This window comes from Accipiter gentilis, chromosome 17, assembly GCF_929443795.1.
Source record: "Accipiter gentilis chromosome 17, bAccGen1.1, whole genome shotgun sequence".
Lineage (NCBI taxonomy): Eukaryota > Metazoa > Chordata > Aves > Accipitriformes > Accipitridae > Astur > Astur gentilis.
Genome location: NC_064896.1, coordinates 4,128,949 through 4,152,086, shown reverse-complemented (window position 1 = coordinate 4,152,086; position 23,138 = coordinate 4,128,949). Strand labels below are relative to the sequence as shown.

Genomic DNA, 23,138 nt, shown 5'->3' with positions numbered 1-23,138 from the left:
ATTAATTAACAGAATACAATCATAAAGGAGAAAGGGGAAATCCATGACATTTTGATATCTTCCTAACAAAACTCAAAAGTGCTTTCTTAAGAGAGTCCTGCAGGGTGATTTCTGAGAAGCCCATTCCAACTCAAACAATTCCTTTTGGGACATTTAAACTGTCCTGCCTGGGCTCAGCACATTAACCTTTCCCTGAGGACTGCAAGGCAGCATGTTTGTGCAAGTTCCAATACACACACACCACCACAGCTTTTTCTGTCCTCCTGCCCCTTTGGCTCCAGCTAGTAGGAAAAATTAAACCTACAAATATCCTCTCTTCAGCTAGGAGAGACTAGGACTTGTCAGCTTCTAAGGAGTGCCTTAAATAAAGCCCCCTTTTATAATCCACACAGCTTGGCTCTGAGCAGTTTCAGCCCCAGCATCACAGTGACCTGTACATTCTTTGATTCAATCCCTGGAAAAAAGTCGGATAACAAAGGGGAAGAAAGCAGCTTCAGAGAATCGACAATATTCTCCACTGCCACTCAACAAAGATAAGAGTCTTCTAAAATGCTTCACTCAAACAAGACATTTGAGAGAAAATGACAGTTTAAAACAAATCATTCCTCCACAGAGTGCCCCTGTCTAGTGTCTGCAACAGCATTTACTGCTCTATTTCAGGATCAGAATATGCAGGTTACTTTGGTCTGAAATGCCTACTGTCATTTCAGTTCCTACTTTTGTCCTTCCCTCCAGCTGTGTGTTTCACAAACCCAACATTGCAAGCCTCTGGCAGTATCCTCCTTAATTAGCGCACATACACAAAAAGCCACATCACCAGATTTCCCCCCCCTGCTTTTTAAACATCAGGCTTCCAAAGTAAAGTTTCAGAGAGCTGGTCATATGGACAAGGATAAACATTTGCTGAACTGATTGATAACACTCAGACTCCAACACCACCAGAGGAAGGAATGTTGGACAAACAAATAAAGTCAACTTGGGTTTTAAAAACTCAGTGTGGGATGAATTAGTCACTGGAGTGCTCTGCTCCAAGGAAACTAAATAATGACCAGGGAAAAAAGAAAAAGAAAAAAAAGAAAAAAAGAAAACCCTCCACAAAATTCACTCAGACGTGCCTCAATTATATGACTTGGGGTGCTCATTTTATTTTCACTGGATCCCTGTTTTTTCTTCAGTGGCAGCATTATTCTAAATGGGAAGTTCTCATTCTTCATGAACGTAACAGGGCAAATCTTTGAAGAACTCCTGACTCTCTCTAATGGTACCAATCAAATGCTTTTATGTCTCAGAGCTTGATCCTAAAGTTTACTGCAGGAAAGATGGTGTTTCCATAAAGACAGCTTTCCCACAGTGAGCGACAGGGCTCATGCACTAGAAAGGAAACAGCTAGGCAATCTATTCGGTTCATTTCTCTTCTAAATCAGAGCTGAGAAAGGAGGACCCACCCTTCTGGCACACAGAGAGCCTAGACATGGAGAGGATGTGGAAATGACTCTATTTAGTTGCATAAAACTCCTAACGTTGTAATTCTGAATCAGCCTCATTTTAAGTTGAGTATGAAATCTAAAGTTATTTCCTTCCCTCCACTTTTTTAACCCCTCTATTTCAGAAGGTCCGATGTTTCTTCTTCAAAGCATACGAGATCTCTGCCACACTCCTGCAGATGACTGGGACCCAGAGTTCGCCGACACCTCTATCACAGGCAAGAAAACTACCCTGGGTTTCCCTCCAACAGCCACTTATGTCCTACAAGGGAAATCTCCTCCTCTCCTTCTGTCTTCTCACACAAGGAGGGACTACGTGAGGCCTGCTGACAGACTCCCCAAAGTGACTTACTTCACACAGGACTCCCAAGTGCTATTTGAATAAATACTTTTATTCTTAATTTGCCTATTCAACCATTTAAGCTGCATTTGTCACGGTGTTGCAGAAAGTTCCACTACAAAATGATTTCTTAGGCTGTGCTGGCTGCAGTGTCTTAAACTCTCCTTCTGTGTTCTGTCCTGAGCTGATAATCAGGCAGACAGAGGATGGATGAGATTGGATATGCTCCCTCGTCATACTAAAGGGCTGTCAGTTTTCCTTTACGTGAACAGAATTCTGCTCGCTGCTTTTAAACCCTGTATATTTGGGAGGAAAGATGCATAATGTGGTACCCTTTCCTCTTCCAAGATCAAGCTTTCCTCTCTCTAATGATGGGTCCAAAAGCAGCAACTGGAAAAGTTTAAAAGCCAAAAGCATCTGCGCCGTTCTGCCCATTCTGGATTTCTGCAGCTGTCTTTCCAATCCAAATTTAGCAGTTCAACTTTCAAACCACTAAAGAGATTCATCAAGTTTCTAAAAGTGGGGACTCCACATTTATATACTGTACAGAGGACTGAGATGGAGCTTTCAGAAGCTGTCTCTGACAGAGGTTCCAAATGCCAAGCTGAAACACAAGAGGATGTAACTGAGAGGTGCAAAATGGAAATTTGCATAGTGAGGTGTTTAAGTCCACTTTCTGATGAGACACCAAGGTTAGAAGTGAATATTTGATGCCATTCTAGTCATGACAAATCACAATACGTCAGCATTAACATTATGCCATTTTAGATTTGAAAAATGGCACCAGAACCACAAAAATTATGGAAATAGATCTGTAATTTTAGATTTTGTTCTTACCAGTATGCCATCTGCCATCTAATAGACAATTATCTATTTGGCCCGGAAATTCTAATCACCCTGGATTTCAGCTGATTTATAGCAGAGACTTCCAACTTTACAATTGAATTTGTCAGATTGCTCTTTCTTTTCTATAATCTGTAAGTCACTTTTTACTTTCTAGATTTTCAGCTACCCAGCTAGACAATTATATATGAAAATCAACTACAAGTAACTAAACTGAATTCTGAAAACCCACACTATCACTTTCATCATTTAGGCCATTACCTTTTCTTGTGCTTTGCTCCATCCAAACCCAAAAAAGATCTTGCTCTCAAGCCCACGTGTATTTCATATGGGCAGCAGCCTGCAGCCACACAGAGCCAGGCACTGAATGCAGTCCGGCACCGAGCTGTTTGCTGGTTCAGGGTCTTCAACTATGTCTTTGCAGGTTCACAACACTGCAGTATTTAGATTGCACAAAACCAGTGTAGAACAAGCCTAGCTTAAAACTGCTTTCAGTGCATTTTTTATTTGATGAATGGAAATATTTTTATTTAGAAGTCAGCTTTATAAGTACTCTCCTTTAAAATACTGAGCCAAACACTAAATGTTTTTGTCCCTTCAAATACTGCAGCAGAAAATCATACAAGTATTTAATGTTTTCACTGATACCCCAAGCTTCTCCATCTGCTAGACCTAACAAGCACACCATAACAGCACCTACTCGGCTACCACAGCTTTGCCCATTCTCTCATTTCCATTTGCTCTTGACACGTCTTAACAAGAACTCTTATGTTTTCTAAGATCAAATATGCCAAATCACACAATAAAAATCACCACTCCACACTCAGTAAATAAAAGCATCAACAAAGCTGATAACACCCCCTCCTCTTGGCACACGCTACATGACATACTACAGGAGGGCACCACAGCTCCTCGGTCTGGCAGTGCTTTTATGATCCCACCCAGGCTGTAACATGGAAGACACTTAACAGCTGGGATTTACAGCTTCTACCCATTTGTACTACAGTCTTGATTTTCAGAGTGCCACCACTTTACTGATTTTCAGGGAACCTGAGGTTATGGAACATCACACTCCAGTGGAAAGGCAGTCGGGAAGAATTCAGAACAAAAAGGTGTTTAGTGAGTTCTGTGATCCAGATAATGAAGAAACAGGGCTCAGAATAAAAACCTGACCAAGGAAGTGTTTTCACTCTGAAGAGATGTGCAAATCTGATGTCCTTTAATATATGTAATAACTAAACCACTGAAAATCCCTGGGTTTATGTACTTGCAAAAAGCAGAGAGATGAGAGTTAAAAAAGAAGAAAAAAATCCCCCACACTGCCACTTGCCCTCCTTTTGTTAGCAGGGAAGATTTCAAAATGCAGAGCATTCCCAAACAGCTATTTGATTAGTTTTATCCATCTAGGCTGGGATAATTAGTAAATGCTTAAAAGATGAAATCTAAATATACCAACCAATCAGACCCTTTCAAGAACTTCCAAGGAACATTACACAAAGCCATTATCTTCACAAGATAACCACTTTTGTGGCTCTTTAGCCTCCTTTCTTCAACTCCCCTTCAAATATTTAACTATTAAGCTATCTAAGAAATTTCCGGTTTGGGTTTTCGAAAAGAAAAAAAGAGAAGAAGAAAAAAAAAAAAAAAAAGGCATGTAATTTTCAATATTTCTTTCCCTATTGTATTTTTTACTTGGTTTTTCCCACCTCAAATTACCAGACAGGTTTCTCTTCCTTTCTCTGCAGCTGGAGGAAGATTAGTTGTCATATCAGTCTCAAAACTAGGACCTGTTCTTTCCCATCTCTAACCTTCTTGCTACCCCAAAATAGCCCTGTTCCAGTTTGGATTTTTAACCTGCAATATAATGCCATATATTTTCCCCAGCTGTGTAAAAAATAATTCGCCAGATGACAAGATGCAGAGAAAAAGAGGAACCTACTGTCAGTCCTGCAGACAGAAGAAAAAGTCTGCCTGAACACATCAGGATAAGCCATTTATATTTGGAATAATGGATGGGGGTTTTTTTCTAATCAGACTTGCATACACTTGTATAATTCAGGATTGACTGTGGGAAAGGTAACGAAACAGTACCATGTTTATTATCCATTGCTGTTTCTAATATTATCACATGGAGATATAAATATCCATACAAACACCATGGCAGAATGTTATGAAAAGGCTAGAATTTATTTGAAAATCTTTAATATAAAGCTGAGCAACTTCTCAGGCTGCTTCTTTGGGACATCATCCTTAGAAATGTTTTTACATAATAGCAAAATAATAACAAAAAAGCTGCGTGTTAATGCCAGTTGATTGAAAGGTTCCATTTAGGCAGACACTAATATCCACAGGCTTTTACTTTACGGGTTTAAAAGCCTGTAACTCGCAGAACAGATAGTGCTTCAGCACATGAAAGACGTTACCAAGCAACCCACAGAAACAGACACCAACATTGATAATCCATTCTAAAGTAATTACATTTTATAATTAAAGATTACAGTAAATTCAATAGATCCCAACAGGAACTTGAGCAATTTAGAGACATGCTAGCTAACCTGCTTGTTTTATAGCATCCATGTTAGCTTCCGTCTTTGAATAAAACATTAAGTGACTTGCAGAGATTTTCATTTAATAGGCCTTCAAACAACTGATAAACATTACAGAGTCTCACCTTGGTAAGTGTTAATCTAACATCACCCCATTTCTCTAACTTTAAATAAAGTATCATTCTTCTTTCAACTGATGGTAAAGGGGTGACTCTCAGTAAAACCTGAGTCTATAACCACAAAATGAAAGCCCTGGCAAAATCAACTGAACACAATCTCTTTGACTCCAACAGCTTTCTGTTCCTGACCCTTCTCATACACCTGCCGGGCAACTTCCACTACTGTGTGCCTCAGCTTATCCATTTACAACACAGACCTCATTCTGTTCTTCTAAGAGCACTAGGCATGACAAATAACCAAAGTGTATTAAACAGTGTGGGACTGAGTTCACTTGGTGAATTTGTGCTCGACATTCTTTCACCTAGTGATCTTGCAGACCCAGAGTCATTTTCCACGAGATGGCAGTGGCAGATTCAGGGTCAAAACTCAACGCCTGTCTACGTGCACCTGGCGTCAGTGATGACTTAATATGGCAGCGAGAAGTGCATGTACTTGGGCAAGGCCCCTGCCTCAGGAGAGTATAAATTATTCTGCTGCAGCTGCATCAACACAGTGACATACCTCTTAGTCAAAGAGATGATCAGTGCGAGTGAACACTTGGGATTATATGCACAACCGTAATGAGGCAGAGGTTGATTAGCCTCCCAGATAACACAAGACAAATTCCTGTTGCAAACCCACATCCTCAAAAGCAAATTTCTGCAAATATACCCTCTGGAATGACACCCAAAGCTCAGGAAAGCCTCAGCTCCCTGACAGCTGCCTTTTTGCCACTGTTCTACTCAATTTTTCCTTAAATACAAGATAAAGGCTTGTGTTTCCACACCCAAAGCATCAGCCCCAGTACTCAACTCCTCCCATGTGCTCTGGCTCTTTGTAACGAATTCTAAAACAAAATTTCAAACCTTGTCAGCCTACTGACTGTAAATTCATCAGCTGATTGTTTAGTGGTAGATGGTAGACAGATACTTTGAATTACTTGCTACATGTTGCTTTATCTAGAAGTAAATATAACAGAGTAATTCAAACAACAGGTGAGTGGGGCTTTGCTTCAGATTTTTGTGGCGAAGTCTTGGCAGCTTGTTTTCAAACATGCATAGGTGTGTTTTTATTACATCAGTTACTATGACAGCTCACTCTCTCTTGCACAAGAGCCAAAGATACAGCAGACCATTGCTCAGAAAGCTGATCTCCATCATTGGAAGCAATGGAGGAATTCTTTATGAAGTTAGAAGAAATCACCTTCCATCACACAGCTGCAAGGCACCCTCCAGAAAGATGCAATAAAAAAAAAAGTTTCAACTTCTGCTTGCTGTTCCCAGACTAGACGGTCCAGCTGAGTAAAGGAGAGCTATTCAGCTCAGATCTGCAGAGGTAAGCACTCTCTCCCCACCACAATCAGGAAAAAACAGGACTAGAAGCCTGATTTGCACTGGGGGAACAGAAAAAAACCCAGCACAGAGTAGTCCAAGGTCATTAGTGTTAGTGACAAGGACAGAAATAGAACTCAAGAGTCTTCCTGACTCACAGCCCCTGCTAGGAAAGCTGAATGGGAAAAAGAACAGCTCAAAACACAATTAAACTAACTCCTAATTAAATTCCTAATGCAACTAGATTTAACCGTGTCGGGGGGGGGGGGGGGGGGGGGGGGGGGGGGGGAAATCCTTCGATAGGACTATCTCAGGCATTAAGACCCAGCTGGATCCAGCTGCATCTAAATCAGGAAACATGTCAGCAAGAGCAGTTGATTTTGCAGTTAGTTTCTTAATGAGATGCTAGACTGTAAGAGGACGACAATGGTTTGGAGAACAAATTTGCAAGTCTAGACCAAAGCACAGGGTGATTTAGTAGAGATGAGAAAAGCTGTAGTCTCATCTCCTTCGCTTCCCAGAATCAAAGCTTGCAGAAAATTCTAATAGAAATAAAAGGTATTTGTGTTCTCGGCGACCCTAATGCTGTCAGCTTCGTATTTCCTCTGAGCCTCTATCACTGATCAAACATATGATATTCCAGAGCATGACCAAAGCTGATGCTATACAACAAGGCCAGCAATAAAAACGATGAAGATTCTTCTTGTCCTAAGCTTGTTACCTCTAACTGCTATTCAAGCATCATGAGATTTAGAGAATTTGCACAAAAAGGCAATCCATGATGTCCAGTTTGCACCCAGCTGTCTTAGCCAGAGGAACTGACCCTATTAAATTTGAGGGATGATTTCTTCCATAGATGGATATTCAAAAGGTAATCTGGCATGCTGAAAAAAAAATTGGGGTCAGTGTTGAAGAGAAAATCTAACTGTAGCTTGTGTGATGCAGATGAAAGTGAAGATGTTGTGCCAGCAAACATACAGAAAGCAAATAGTGAGATACAGGAAAGATTAAAAATTGAAGAGGGGACACTTTAAGAAAGATGAGCTTAAAACCACAGGAATAATTATGATCTCCCTTGTTATTACTACAGAATGAAGGCAGAAGTAGCTCTTTGAGCAACATCTGTAATTATGAGAAAATCAGAAAAAAAATTTAAGGTCCTTATAAAACATTGGGTGTTTTTTTGATACTGTGCAGAATTTAAACTTAGCTCTGGTTTACTTCTTCCATGCATTCAGATTTCCTATCCAAACCAGATTTCTTAAATGGAAATTTCAGTTGTGAGTATACATCTGTAGCACTTAAAAGTGCTTTCAAAGTAGAAGATATCAGAACATGTTCAAGTAACAATGGAAGATAGGAAATTAAGCTCTTTTTGTAAAATATTAGAATACTAGATAATAATATTCTAATATTAGAATATTAGATACTTAGAAGTATTAAAATATACCTATGAACTACATTACACTGTGCTATGCTTTACCATGATGCTAGTTTCATGAATTACTGTATGTGCTGCACTTTGGAAGTGAAAAGGTACCATATATCCAAATACATACATAAAGACTTTCACACACAAAGAGGCATATCAAGCAAATATTTTCCCCAACACTCCTGCAATGTCACAAATCATTACCTTTACATCCTAATGTAATGGTTCACTTCACAAGATTACTTTTGCTAACAAAGTTGCATATTAGGAGATGTCTGTCAAACACGCAACAACTCTTTCTACAGCTACTGCCAGGGCTTGCATGCACAAAGGATGGCAGGTGGACCCAGAAAGCAAGCAATACACTGTGTGTGACACTATTATTTGGATTTTTCAAGTCCTTTTAACTCTAGGTTGGACAGTCTAGTAATGGCTTTTCTTAGTGACTACTATTTCATTCCAGCATGCTTTGAGGAAAGAAAGCGGAAAAAAATTACTTACCTAGTAATTGTGCTTCTTCAAATGTCACCTCAGAGTCTCCCTCCTGAGTTTTGTGCCTGCAGCATAAATCATGCAGGAAATTCCCCTAGCTCTTCAGATTTTGGGCACTGTGACATACCTATAGGCTGTCTTGAGGGCTCCTACATTTCAACTATGTCCCTTAAAGCATGTACAGCACACTGTCTTCGTAAATCCCTGATTACACACAGACTACAAATTCTCCTTAAAAGTGACCAACATTCCAGATGAATGATGTACAACGATTAGTTAAACATCCATGTTAAAAGGGAAGGTGGATAGAAACACAAACACTAAGCAAGATTGTTTTTCCAGACCTGCATTATGACAAGGTAAGTCATTTTCTTTTTCTCTAAAGATACCATCTGCACAGGATTCTCATTTCTGGAGAGCCAGAGCCCAAGGGGATGCTCTAAAAGAAACTGTAGCGAAAACTCACCAAAAATGGGCAGACTGTAAGGAAAAAAAAAAAAGTGTGGGGACATATTTCTTTTCTTTTTCAAGGAAAATAATAAAAAAAAAAAGAAAAAAAGTCTCTAGAACCTGTTAAGCCTACTTGTTTGACAGCCTGTGGGACAGATGTCAAACAGATCAATTATGAAAAGAAACAAAACAGAGAAGATACAAGGCTTTGTACTCCTGAGCCTTGGAGTGGGACCATGGCAGGAACACTCTGTGGGTATGGAAGCGAAAGATGAAACGGAGACCTGCCACGGAGCTGTCCTGAGGCAAGCCTTCCTTGCCCAGAGCAGAAACATCCTGACAGTCACTGTGAAGCATGGTTACGCAAACTATGATGCACCAGAAGGCTGAGCTTCTGTGTAAGGCTCTGAATCCAGCAGCCCAAGTTGAACAGCTGAAGAGCTCTAGTTCAGCCAAAGAAACATTTCCAAAGCATTCTCAGAGATAAAAAGTGAAGACCACCCTCACAATCAGCCACATCCTCTTTTGGGAGGAAATTTGCCAGCCTGGGACACAGCAAGATCCTTTGGAACACGAGTGACTCGGAGCTGCTAAGTCAGCATAGGGAGCCAGGTAGATAAACTGAACTGACTCACACAACAGCTTGAGGTAAAATCTTGGCTAATAACAACCTAAACAGATTGATCAGGCCTCTGTTAAGCCCTTAAATCTGGAAAAGGGAATCACAGCTCTGAATAGGACCCACGCTGTAAGATATGAAAGGAATCCTTTCACATTGGAAGAAAAACTTAGCACGGTCACAGGTTCATTCAGTGGCTCAATATACACGTCTCACTCTTTCCATTTCAGGACCACACATCTGATCTGCCTCTTTCCTCCCAGCACCAGTAAAGTGTGAATTGCTTTTGACACATGGATGGCTCAGGGGCCCAAAAAGCAGTCATAGGCAGATGGGATAACTGAAGGAAGGAAAGAAAGAATGAACGAAAAAATGTAAATACAGGCCAAGAGTTACCCTGCATCGCTCCTGTTTTCCACTGTGAGAATGGACGTAAGGAGCAGAAGAAACATCTGTTTGGAAATCAGTCCAAATGCTGGAACAGGAGAAAAGAGGGAAGTCAAGAACTGCCAGCACACCTCGTGCTTTATCTCACACTTGGATGGCTTAACAGAAGAGATCTGGGAGGATGAGTTTAGTTTAATGATTTCTTGCTGGTTCACCTGCTCCCCATCTGTCTTTGTAGTCCTTGCTTGGAGGGACAGACTGGAGCATTGCTGTCCTCTCCCTCCTCTCCCCTTTCAAGAGTTACTTGCGATTTGAACTTCTGAAGAGAGGAACAGAGCAATTCTCAAGCATTAAGCAGTCAGCAGAGATTAGACCAATAATTTATCAAAGGTAATAGCTAATAACAGACACAAGAAACTCAGTCACAGCCTTCCTAGAGCTTCATGTCAGAGTTGTCACCTTACAAAAGTGTTACAAGAAATTCTTGGACCACAGTAGCAAATTTATTAGCCAGAGGCTGATAAACTCTTCCAAGAGTCCCACAGTCAACAATAAATCATACAAATAAGGTTGCAAATACTGGATCTTTAATAAAAATGAAGTTGGTGGAATGAATGTTAGAACAATGTTAGAATTCAGCTGGCAGGATGAAGGGGACTCACTTTCATTTAGCCTGACCTCCCATCAGAAGAGGGATGAGGGCTTGGCCCTGGCATCATTCCAGCACTGCACTAGACAGTCATCATGACAATGATTAATGAACTCCTGAAAGAATAAAGCAAGAAACAGTAAGTTAGGGGATCTGGGTAATAAACTAAAGAAAAGAACCATAAAGATTCATCAAAATTAGAAACAGAAGGCACCTCCTAGGTCACAGACTCCATGTCCCTGCCAATGTGGAAGTGGCTCCCACAGTACTGCTCTGGCCATGCTTCCTTTCAAGACCTGAGGAACAAGCTTCCACTCTGTTCCACTTATCAAATTTCATCCTAAAATTCAACTAAAAATTTTATTTAAGTCTTTGAAATCCAGAAAAGAAAGAACCAGAAGAGAAGACAGCTGTCTACTGCTTTATCCTATACCAGCCAAGAAGTTGCCTCTCCAAAATCAATCTTTTGAATTATTCTACTGTGCAGCCACTGATGAGAGTGGGCAGATCCACACCCAGCAGCGACAATGTTCTGGTTGTTGGAGAGCTCACTAACATGCAGAACAAGTGTCTGTTAGATAAGATAATCAAATACAACTAGTATTTGGTCTCAGTACTGGAGGAAGGCCTTCAAGAAAGCCAAAACGTCACCAGAAGTCAGCCAAGGATTTGTGTTTATCTAGCAAAATGCTGAACTACCAACATATGTATTTGTCCTTCCTAGATTAACTCCAGAGAAAAATGAAGGCTCAGATGGAAGAAGAGCCAGAAACATCCCCTGGAAGTATTTTATTTGTGAGCTGGGTTGGCTAACCCAGACAGCTGAAGGGTTTCAGGATGGATGAAATGTGATTACGTTATAATTATCTTTTGTTACTTTGCAAAGTACATGGTTATGCACTTTCTTAACTGCCCAGGGAAATCATGTTAACACAATTAGAGCAAGAATTCTGTTTTAAACACGGTTTGCTTGGATGTTACTAACATGGCTCCAATTCTCAGTACAGACGGTCTTCAGAGCCATCTTGCTCCATAACTCAGTGGGAGTTCCGTCACTGACTTCCTCTGAAGCAAGTACCAGCTCTCAGGGAAGAGACATCCTCTAGGATGTACCGAACATATAGCTTCACTGTACATCATCATCCTGTGCAAGTGCTGTTGGCACGATGAGATGCTGTAGAATTTCTAAATCTCTTGCATTCATTATTCTTTGCAGCTTTAATCTTAGGATATCGTTCCACCCACTAATAAACTAAGAGAGAGAGAAATGTAACAACAGCTCTATGGCCATGCAATAGAAGTACTGGAGGCCAGATTAGAACTAACGAGTTCCTGGCTCCCATTCAATCACAGCCATCAGAACAATTAGCTCAAATAAGCCCAAGAACTGTTTTCTGCTCCGCTGTCGTCTGCCCGTCCTCCCTGGTAACTTCTGAGCTGGAAAACTTTGATCAGGTTTGACAGAGGGGATAGGTCACGAGGAAACTAAAGTTCAGTGCAAATTGCCAGCAGACTGGCAGAGAGACCCACACAATGCCCCACTAAAGGCAGGAGAGCTGCACAAGCTCCTGCTCTGTTCAGCCACAGCCTGCTGAGCAGCAGGCAGCTGTGGGTACCAAGCACCCGGAGCTGGATCATTGCCTCCGGCCCACACAGCCGAGGGGGGACACTGGGAAGAGCAACAGACACCACTGGGCAGGGGTGGGTGACAGAAGGAACTACAGACACAAGGATGGGGAAGGTCACAAACTGCATGAGGGCCATCTAAGGACGTATGGGGGTTTCAGCACACAGAACTCCTATTCCTAGAAAGCCAGGTTCCACTACCTTTCTACTAAAAGGAGAAGTAAGTCTGAAGAACACACTTTCCCTTTTCAAACACCATCAAGATCTCTCCTCTGATTCTAGTACGCAGCAGATACACACACAAGGGACTCTGCATCTTTGCTGTCAAGATAAGTAGATGCAAAAGGGAAGCACTAAAGTCACTTCAGTTTAGTGCAACCTCTAGCCATTACTTATGCACCAGTGTCCTCCCAGGGAATGCTGAAGTGCCTGAGAGGAAACAGTTTTGCCACATATTAGCTTGCTGGATTAGGGATAAAAAAAATTGTGCCCATTTTACAGAGGTGCATACTGGATCTATACAGTGACATGATGAACCTGCTTTCAGGAACAGAACCCAGGACCAAGTGTCCTGTTCTAATTAACAGTAGGTGCTCTGCCCCCTTCAGTAAGAGTACAAATGAGTAACACGACTGTCCCATAAATAGAGGATGTTTATTATCCAGTCCTTCAGTGTTCCCACTGTGCTCTCTTTCTTACAATGGTTTGGGTCCATCATGCACAATACACTCGCATTATGCACGGATCACTGACACCACTGCCCATGACAGCTTCTCTGGAGCCCTTCCAAAATATTGTGTCATATGATGAACTGAAGCGCCAAGGGGATACGCAGTAAAGACAGCAATCATGGGAGTGTGTTCGCTTCTCATGCCAAATCCATTCACGGCACTCAGTGAAAAGTACTTTTTGGGGAATGTAAATTTAGGCTCTTTCCTAAGCTTAAAAATAAGAATGCTCCAAGCACAAGATTTCCTCTTCCCACCAATGAAGTGGATACTCTTTCCTGCTTTCTCTTTTTGACAGCTTCATGTCAGTTTTATATTCAGATCTAAATGACAGACTGATCTAAGATACATTCTCCTTTCCCCCTCTCAGTCTCCCATCTAAAATCCGAATTGTTTTAAATACTGAAAAACAAATGCAAAAACATCAAAACAAAATTATAAACAATCTAAACAATAATAGACTAATAGATAAAACAAACATGATTGATTAACATAATCTGGTAAAGCCTTGCATACAGATCCAAAGGAAAGAACACCAGACATAAAAATCTTTCTTCCATTAAGGGAAGGATTTAATTGTTGATTAAAAAGTTAATCAGAAGTCTATAAATATTTTGGCTGGAAAGATGGAATCTTAACTGAGGTGACCACTTTTTAATAAATACTTGCACAACTGCACATACACAGTCCCCAGACTGATGGCAGAACAGGGGAGGGTGACAGGAGCTTGGCTCACCACTGGTACCACGCACTGAGGCACAGTAGGCCACCTCATCTAGTGCACCCCCCCAGCTATGCGACCCCCCACTTAGACCACAGCCACATTCAGTCCTGCTCCCTGAAGGTATGCGAATGTGGTTACAGCAGGATGTTAGAGACTGGCAGTAGCCAGCCTCCAGCCCTGCTGCACTAAACCCCTTGTCTTTTTATCTGAGAACTTTCAGAGAGCTTATGTGTATTTGCTGAAGTAATTCAGGAAGGTGTAGGTCCTTCTGCACAACACGCCTGTGTGTGTCCTGGAAACTCATTTTACCATGTCCAGCACTTGTATTCAGTCATTATCTGTAATCTGCCTGGAGAGGTCCACACTCCAACAATTTTGCTGTTGTGCGAATACTGCATTGTCTTTAAGTGGCAGTTTATAAACTAGTCTCACACCACATGTAGTTGTTGTGGAACAAGTGCTTTCAGCGCTAGATTTTGTAGATAAGAACAAATGTCTTCAAAGTGCACAGTACGCCCAAATTCCAAAATGCCCTCAGCTTCAGTAACATCAGTAATAGTGTGCACTAAGGTATCACTAGCACCTCTAAGGCAAGCAGCACTGTAGCACAGATCACAGCATCCTAAGTATTTTCTATACTCATGCATTATGCCAACAGAAAAAATATATTTTTAGTCAATTAACTGTATACCCTACAGCCGAAAGAGGCTGAGACAGCTTAGGTCTAAATTTTGTTTGCATGAATCCACCAAAGGCTAGTGAAGCAAAAAAATACACTGTATGCACCATTTGTGGGATTTACAGTATAGTACCCTTTTCCACAGGTTCAGTAAATAAATGCATGAGAAGGAGCATGGAGCAAAGGAAAATTCCAGCAAGCCTGGAGCCAGCCAGTGCTTCAAACTGCAGAGAAATTCTCTCATTGCAAAGGTATTTCTACCCCAGAGAAAGAATTATGATCTGATCACAGTATACTGTACCTGACTGGTTTGAGGTCATCATTCTATTCCATTATAGTAAGTATTTCCTGAGAACAGTTTTCTTTACCCCCAGTGTCCAAATTAAGTCTGTTGGAAGTCACTGGATTTGACCAGCACAAAGGATTAGATGTTTTCTACAGGCCTCAGTGAGAAAGATATGCATGGGGAGGTGCACTTCCATCTAGAACTGTGTGTGGTGCTACTCACGTACTGAAGCCAGTGACAGATTACATTATTTGCTTGTAGTTCTGTTCATCCCCAGATTACAGAAAGAAAAGGCATTTTCTCCAAATGGAAGAACAGAAGTGCACAGTATAGGGAAAGGGACATGTCTGAAATCTTTTTACTGCTGGCTTCAGAAATGAGATGGCTCAGGGACGACTGATAATGTGATTCACAGCATTGTACCAACAGACCACTTGTAACTCAAACTATGTGATCATCAATTTATTCAAAGCAGGGCTCAAAAATCCAGTTCCTGGCCCTTATGCACCCATGTAAAATCCCCTAAGAATACCCACAGCTTGCCTCCACGAAGGTGTGCGAGTGCGAATGAGTGTCTGACCAGACACTTCTCCCACCAGGGGTCAGGGCTGCGGCACAAATTCAGACGGAGAACAAGCAGCACTTCCCCAGCTCTGTCCCAACAACGTGTGCTTCATTGCGGAAGGGATCACTGCTCAGGACTGTCCAAACCACAGAAAGGGAACTCAGCAACCAACACCAAGTAACTTTCCACAAAAGCTGAGCTCCTGATAACGTTCCTGTTTCTTGCAATTATCTTTCAGTGAAAAACTGTCAAGATATTTGTGTTTAAAAGACTGATCTACCTTAATAGCAGTCTGCTAATCTGCAGAGTGATGCAGGATAACTGTGTACACGGACTCTGATGGCCTTCTTCCCCTGGGGTCTGATTTTCAAAAGCAAATACATCTTTAGAGCTGTGTTAAAAGAGGACAGCAGACAGCAAGGTGAGGCAAATGAAGGTGGAGACAGGAAGAAAAGCCAGGATGAAGAGAACTGCACTGAAAAACAAATAGGCTTCAGTATTACTAATCTGGAGAAAATGAATGCATGTGTCAAACCCAAGGGTACAATCCCAGCAGAGGACTAAAAGCCTGCCTGAATTTGACATATTCCCTTATTTGAAAGGGACAAAGGACACTGTCAGGTTAAGGTATTAGGTATTCTGCAACATCAGCCAAGGAAACTTGCCTTTTGTCCCCAAAGAGGAAAAGAAAAACCAGTAAATCTCTTTCACTGTTCACATTTTTCTCACATCTCATGACTGGGAGTAAACTAGCTAATTTAATTTCCTCAATGGACACATTCTGGTCTAGCTGGTTGCAGTGGTTGTCCTTAAGCACTGTACAGCATTAGTAGAGTTGGTATAAAAATACTTCAGCAGAATGCTCTTCTCTCTCCCCATAGCTTCCCTACCTATGAGACCCATGAAGCCAACACAGCAACAGTACAGCAAGAAGCGGTCTGTTTTGCTTCATCCATCATAGCAAAACTGTCAGCTCAGCTCCAATAGCAAAATCTTTATTACTGGTTATGATGCAAAAGGCAGAAACCACATGGTCTGATTTTCCCAGATCTGAGGCTGAGTCTGCAGTAGTGGCAGTTGGAGGGGAAATCATTTTGACTTTTCACTGAGCCAATTTGATCTGGAAATTGTTGAGAGCAAATAAATATGGAATCCCACTGTGGCACTTCTGCAGTCACTTTCCAACTACAACCACTTTTTTTTTTTTTTTTTTGTTAACATCAGTTATTAGTATTTGGCACATGTAAAAACTTAGCTAGTCCCTGAAGCCATGCATGACCGATCAGTTACAGAACTAATATGTTTTTCAGAGGTCAGTTTAAGAGATGAATAATCCCAGGCTCTTCTAAATTTCTCTACCTGCAGCATGGGGAGATTGTTACTTGGTTTTGCAGTTTTCTTCAAAAGGTCAGAGTGTCCACAGTACTCAGCTGCCCACAGTAACACACAGCAGTATATCCCAGACAATTCTCCAGGTGACCAATGACCTTTTGCAGTAAGCAGTCTGTGCAATACAGGTGCTCTCTTTTTTGCTTCTCAGGAAAACAATTGCTTATTGACTCTGGACGTGTCTTTAAAAAGGTAAATTGAACCTAAGTCTGCCACTTTGCTAAGTTACCCAGTGCAAAGCAACATACCTGCATGCACACGTCAGCTCAGCTGACTGCAGCACTCACTTCTTTTAACAGAATTCTACATGCCATTTCAACTTGAGAATCCACCTCCTTTCCTTTTTGACTACTAGGAAACACAGCATTCAAAGCACACAAGTCAGTGAGGCAGATATACCCACGGCCAGACTCCTTAATCTGCAAACAGCTCCAGTGCCCCTAGCACTGCGCAGAGCTTTCCCAAACAGCAGTAAAGTGGGAGACACCACAGCGGTGGGTTTCACGCTCCAGACAACACTATCTTTTAAGCAGAAAAAGTCTAGCAGGACTACATTAGTTGACACTTTCCACACTTAACAGCCCAGAAACTAATGACACACCTTCTTCTTTGGCTGAAGCATCAAGCATCTTAGAGGTTGGGTGGGAAAGAGCGGATGCCTGCTCGGACTCCTGCTCAGACTGAAAGGTCCTACAAGAAAACAGAAAGTTCCAAGTCTCTAGGTTGGGCATCAGCCCTAGTCTTTGATCATGCACCACTTCTTTCTCCTGGTGTTCATCTAGGCTCTGGCAGACAGATGGGGGGGGGGGGGGAAGGTGGGCAGGGCAGGAAATAAAAAAAATAAAATCAACAAATCCCATCCATATTCATCCTCCCTGTTACATAGATGCTGACCTGTAAGAATAGCCTAAGGGGGTGGCAGGGAACAAACAAAACTTTAAGTACCAGGACACTTTGGAACACATTTTAGCAAGTTACAGGGCTTAAAAGCTCTGGCAGAAGGACAGAAGAGCTACTTATTGCTACTGCACACAACACCTTACAACAGCCAGCAAACCCACTACCTGCCCCTGCTGGTGTCTCTCACATCATGCGAAGAGTATTTGCTAACCCAAATGCTGTATCATGACTCGACTTATTTCTTCCTTGCAATTTTTTTTTTTTTACCCATCTGTTTCTTTTCATACAGCATTTGTCTTCTAACCTCTCTTGCTTTGTTTTCTTCATGTCTTTTTTATTCACAAAAAAAGGACACACCTTATCTCTTCCACAAGCTGCACCACCGTCCCTTGTTTTGCACATTCAGTCTCATATCTCAGCACCATATTTGTTTCTCTCTCTCTTTCTGAATAAATAGAAGTGCAGCCACTTTTAAGGAATAACGGCTCTGTTTGAAGAGTAATTAGCTGTCAGCATAAAACTAGTATTTATGGATTCTCATCCTTGAAAAATCTAACTCTGCTACCCGGCGCTGATTATGGCTGTTACAAACAGATGGGGCTGAATCCATACAACTTGCAATAATCCTATATTTAAAAAATAATTAACTACAAATAAAGGACTGAATTCCACTAGCTTTCATAAATTTGATTTCCAATTTGATTTGTTTGTACAGGGTGGAAGCTGGGTTATTCATGGGTACGCTGTGCTATCCTAGCATACTTTGAAAGTGGGAGTCTGCAGCATATTCAAGCACACGCTCCGCAACTCCAAGCACACGAGACGGCCGGGTACTGGAATATTCTGAATACCCTGCAGCTGAGATGCAGAACGAAAGGATGGCTCAATCATGCCTGAGATCATAAAGAAACCCAGCACCCCTGGGTGTGCTGTGTCTGGTTGCCTGACAGAAAAGTTGGAATTTTACCAGCGGTGCAGCCTTTGTTTTAATGACTGAGAGAGAGATCAGGAGGGGAGCTTTAAAAAAGTGTTTTTAAAACACAGGTTACAGCAGATTAAAGCCCTCGGTGTGTTACTCTGACTTCCTTCTCTGTTCAACCTGGGGCAGCATCTTTGCAGAATGCCTACACCTCTGTGAGAGAACAAACCCAGGAAATTTATACTCTGCTTAATTAAATCTGTGCATTTTACTTATCGGCACCTCTTACTACACCAAAATTCACTCCAAGTTGGTTATCCATCGTAGCAAAAGATATGACAAACACAACTGAATACTACACAGAATCTATAGCTCTTGGTTAACTAGGTCACAGATTGCTCTGCAACGTTCGTGAGGCTGCCAGGCTTTTATGCACGAACCGTAGGCACCAGGCCAAATTCTCCCCTCCGTTACACCCCTGTAACCCCACCGATGAGGTTACCCAGGCCTGGTGGGGTCTAAGCGAGGGCAGCCTTCAAGTAAGCCAGAGTAAGCGACAAAACGATTTACAGGGACAGCCAGCCTCACACCTCCTCCCCGACTTCTGTGACAGCACATCCCATCCATCCATCCCCATGGACCAGCGCAAGTTTTGTCACCTACCAGCTTTTGTGTAAAGCAGCCAGTTTTATGCCCATATCTTGGGGAGGGAACCTCTTGCACAACCGCAGACACCTTTCGCCAAGCAAGTTTTTTTTCCTAATAACCAAACTGAAATTTCCCTTTGCCTAATTTCAGCTCTTTAATTTCTAGGCACACCCTATCAGGCTGCCCTAACATTTCCTCTCTGGTGAGGGAAGGTGTGTGCAGATGCTGACGGGCATGTCCACCCGCTGACACTTGACAGGCCATGCTGCAGGACACCCCCATGGAAACGGACACCCCCCAATTCCTGTTACCTTCCTTGGGACAAAAGCAAGAGAAAGGGGCATGAAGGGCCTGTGTGGCCTGTGGGCAAGGCTGGGGAAGTGAGGGCTCTGTGAGGAGAGTGGGGGCAACGAGGAGAGGACGAGGCCATGAGGGGAGGTGAGGGCTCACTGAGGGGGATGCACAGCCATGAGGGGAGATGAGGGCTCACTGAGAGGGGACACGGCCATGAGGGGAGATGAGGGCTCACTGAGGGGGGAACACGGCCATGAGGGGAGATGAGGGCTCACTGAGGGGGGAACACGGCCATGAGGGGAGATGAGGGCTCACTGAGGGGGGAACATGGCCATGAGGGGAGATGAGGGCTCACTGAGGGGAGGGACACGGCCATGAGGGGAGATGAGGGCTCACTGAGGGGAGGGACACGGCCATGAGGGGAGATGAGGGCTCACTGAGGGGAGGGACACGGCCATGAGGGGAGGTGAGGGCTGGCTGAGGCAGGGAATGGCCGTGAGGGCTCACTGAGGGGGGAACACGGCCATAAGGGGAGGTGAGGGCTGACTGAGAGAAGGGAATGGCCGTGAGGGGAGGTGAGGGCTCACTGAGGGGAGGGACACGGCCATGAGGGGAGGTGAGGGCTGACTGAGGGGGCAACATGGCCGTGAGGGGAGGTGAGGGCTCACTGAGGCAGGGAACGGCCGTGAGGGGAGGTGAGGGCTCACTGAGAGGGGAACACGGCCATGAGGGGAGGTGAGGGCTCACTGAGAGGGGAACACGGCCATGAGGGGAGGTGAGAGCTGACTGAGAGGAGGGAATGGCCGTGAGGGGAGGTGAGGGCTGACTGAGGGGAGGGACACGGCCATGAGGGGAGGTGAGGGCTGACTGAGAGGAGGGAATGGCCGTGAGGGCAGGTGAGGGCTCACTGAGGCCGTGAGGGGAGGCACGGGCGAGGTGCGGGCTCCTCACCTCTTTAATCTTCATCCTGCGGGCGCGGGTCTCGGGGTCCTCGCCGGGCCGCCTGCCCCGCACCGGGTGGCGGAGGCTCCGGCGGAACCGCTCGTAGTCGAAGCGGAGCGGAGCTCGCGTCTCCCGGGCCGGGGGAACCCCGGTGGCGGGCTCGGCTCGCCGCTCGCCACCCTGCACCTGCTGTCGGGAGCCCGGCGCGGTGTGGGCCGGCGGGCCGGCCATGCGGGCGACGGTGCGGAGCTTCTCCCGGAGGCGGCGGGGGGCGGCGGGGCTGGCGTGGCGGGGCTCGGCGGCGGCGGGGGGGCTGCGGGGCAGGTCGGTGTCGCGGGTGGAGGAGGAGGAGGCGGAGGATGAGGAGGCGGAGGAAGAAGAGGAGGAGGAGGAGGAGGCGGTGGCCCGGCGGGGCAGGAAGAGGCGCTTGAAGCGGGAGGAATCGGGCAGGAGGAAGAGGGCCCCGAAGCACAGCGTGAGCAGGCCCGAGAGGAAGAGCAGGAACAGGAACTTCTGCGGCAGCCGCAGCCCCAGCGCCGCCGGCCAGCCCGGCATGCCCGGTAGCTTCCGCAGCAGCACCATGGGGCACCGGATCGCGGCCGCCGGACGGGCTCCGCCGCCCCCCCGGGGGACGCCGCTGGCTTCTGCGGCGAAAGGCTCAGGGGTGCCCCCCCCGCACCACCGGCTGGAGCGGGCGCCTTCACCGGGGACCGCCGGCGGGTGACACGTGGATGGCTCCGGACCGGGCTACGCCGCGGGGCCCCGCCGCTGCCCGGGGTCCTTGCCCGAGAGGCTCGCAGGGCGCGGAGCGGCGGTTCAGAGTCCCCCCTTCCGGCATGAAGGCGGCGGCGAGCGCATCCCGCCGGAGCCGGGCGGCGGAGCGGGAGGGCTGGGCTGCTCCCGGCGTCCGTCCCCCGTGCAGGCTCCCCCGCCGGACGGCTGCTGGTCGGGCTGGCTCAGGGAGCGGTGCCGAGGAGGTGCGATCCCTTCTCTCTAGGCGGTGGGTTCATGCTGCAGCATTTCTGCGGGGAGGGGCGGGGGGGAAGATAAGAGTGCCTTCATTCAACACCAAGAAGGATGCAGCCGGCGTTATAAGCCTTTGTCCCGGAGGGTTCTGCCGCCTCCCCAGCCGTTCCCCCCCCGCCCCGCTCCAGCCACACTAGTTCCTTTTCCCTCTCTCCGGACTTGCCATCAACTCTCTAGTCTGCGAGCAGCTCCCAGCTCTGCACCATCCCCTACACCTCCGGGCTGCCGGGCTCTTCTGGCGGGGCAGCCCTGGGGCCAAGAGGAGGATCCGCGCCCTGACGAGGAGCGAGGAAAAACCCGGGAGAGGCAGGGTGCCCAGGGACAGAGAGCAGACGACAGGGACGAGGCTGCTCCTCTCCTCACCAGGCTGCCAGGAGCTGCCTTCGCCCGCAGAGGGCTGGAGACGATGGGGCTGCAAACAAGCCAGGCGGAAAGCTCGGCTCGGGCTAAGTTTCTTGAGGCAAAAAAATCTACGGATTTTGGTTTTGCTACATAGATCCCGGCAAATTCCCCCTTTCTCCCAAATCTCTGCCTCGCTGTTAAAGAGTTACCCATTGCCCCCACCAATCCCCTCCTTACGTGCGCTGTAAGCGACAGAGCTCAACTTTCAGACCACGAAAAAAAAGCAGGATCACTTTCAAGAAGCAGGACGCGTTTTAAAGATCTACCTCCAAGCCCCATATCACCCCTACTCCTACGGGTAGGAACGGCGCTGCTCCCCAAACACGCCGTCAAACCCGCTGGGTGGACGCTTTCCTACCCCCAGCCCTGTTTACTCACCCCTCTGACAAATCCAAGCCACTCTGGGTCCTACAGTGAGCAAAATCTTCTCAGTCCTGCCCACGCATCTCAAATGCGAGAACCCCTCGCTGCTGTCAGCGCTCACAAGTGCCCGTTAAATTAGGAGGAGGAAAAGGCTGGCTGCCTGCCGGGCTCTCCAGGGAGCAGCTCCTCTCTCCTGCCCATCCAAGCACTCAGGAGGGAAGCATCTAACTGCACCAAGCTACTCAGAGGCCTCTGTTTTTCACCTCCTCCCCTCCCCGCCCCGCCTTCCTCCCCGCCGAAGGGGACCCGCCGGGCTGCGCTGCCCGGTGCCCGCACACGCACCCCGCCCGCACCGCCCGCCTCCACCGCCGCTCACTGCGACAGCGCCGGCAGCCCCGCCCTTCGCCCCGCCCCTCGCCCCGCCCCTCCTCCTGCCAACGGTCACTCGGGGGAGGAGGCGGGGGCTTCGCCAGCCAATCAGCAGACCAAGTCCTGCCCGCCGTGACTCTCACCCCCAGGGCCGCTCTCCGCCCTCGCTCACTATTGGCTGGCTGGTTTCGCCTGGCCTCGCCCGTTGGCTCTTCCAAACGCCAGGGAAGCCGGGAGACCCGCCCACTTGTTTACCACAGTTGCCCGGCTCGAGCTAGGGGAGCGTCTCGCCCCGCCCCTTTCCTCCAGCCAGCCTTCCATTGGCTGCCAGCAATGCCCCATCCCCGCTGCGATTGGCGGAGGGGGATCCAGCTACTTTAAATAGGGGCTGAGGGCGCAGGGCGGGCTCAGGGAGCTGTGAGGGCTCGGCAGGTGTGGGGAGGGGATGGCGTCGCCTTTCCCTCCCCTCACTCGTTGTGAGGGCTTTGGAGGGGCGGATTTACCCGCGCAGCCCCCACAGCCTGCTGCCCGAGGTCTGGTGTGTGC

General features: G+C 45.9%; 1 protein-coding gene across 1 annotated transcript in view; it reads right to left on the bottom strand.

The window, feature by feature from the left end:
• Positions 1-22,575, bottom strand: part of MAN1C1 (mannosidase alpha class 1C member 1) — a 69,283-nt gene extending 46,708 nt beyond the window's left edge. The window contains exons 1-2 of the mRNA XM_049820901.1: positions 22,239-22,575; positions 20,442-21,454 (exon numbers count right to left, since the gene is read on the bottom strand). Of these exons, the coding sequence (XP_049676858.1) occupies positions 20,442-21,014 (573 nt within the window). The 5' untranslated portion in view covers positions 21,015-21,454; positions 22,239-22,575. The remainder of the gene's footprint in view (positions 1-20,441; positions 21,455-22,238) is intronic.
• Positions 22,576-23,138: the final 563 nt, after the last annotated feature.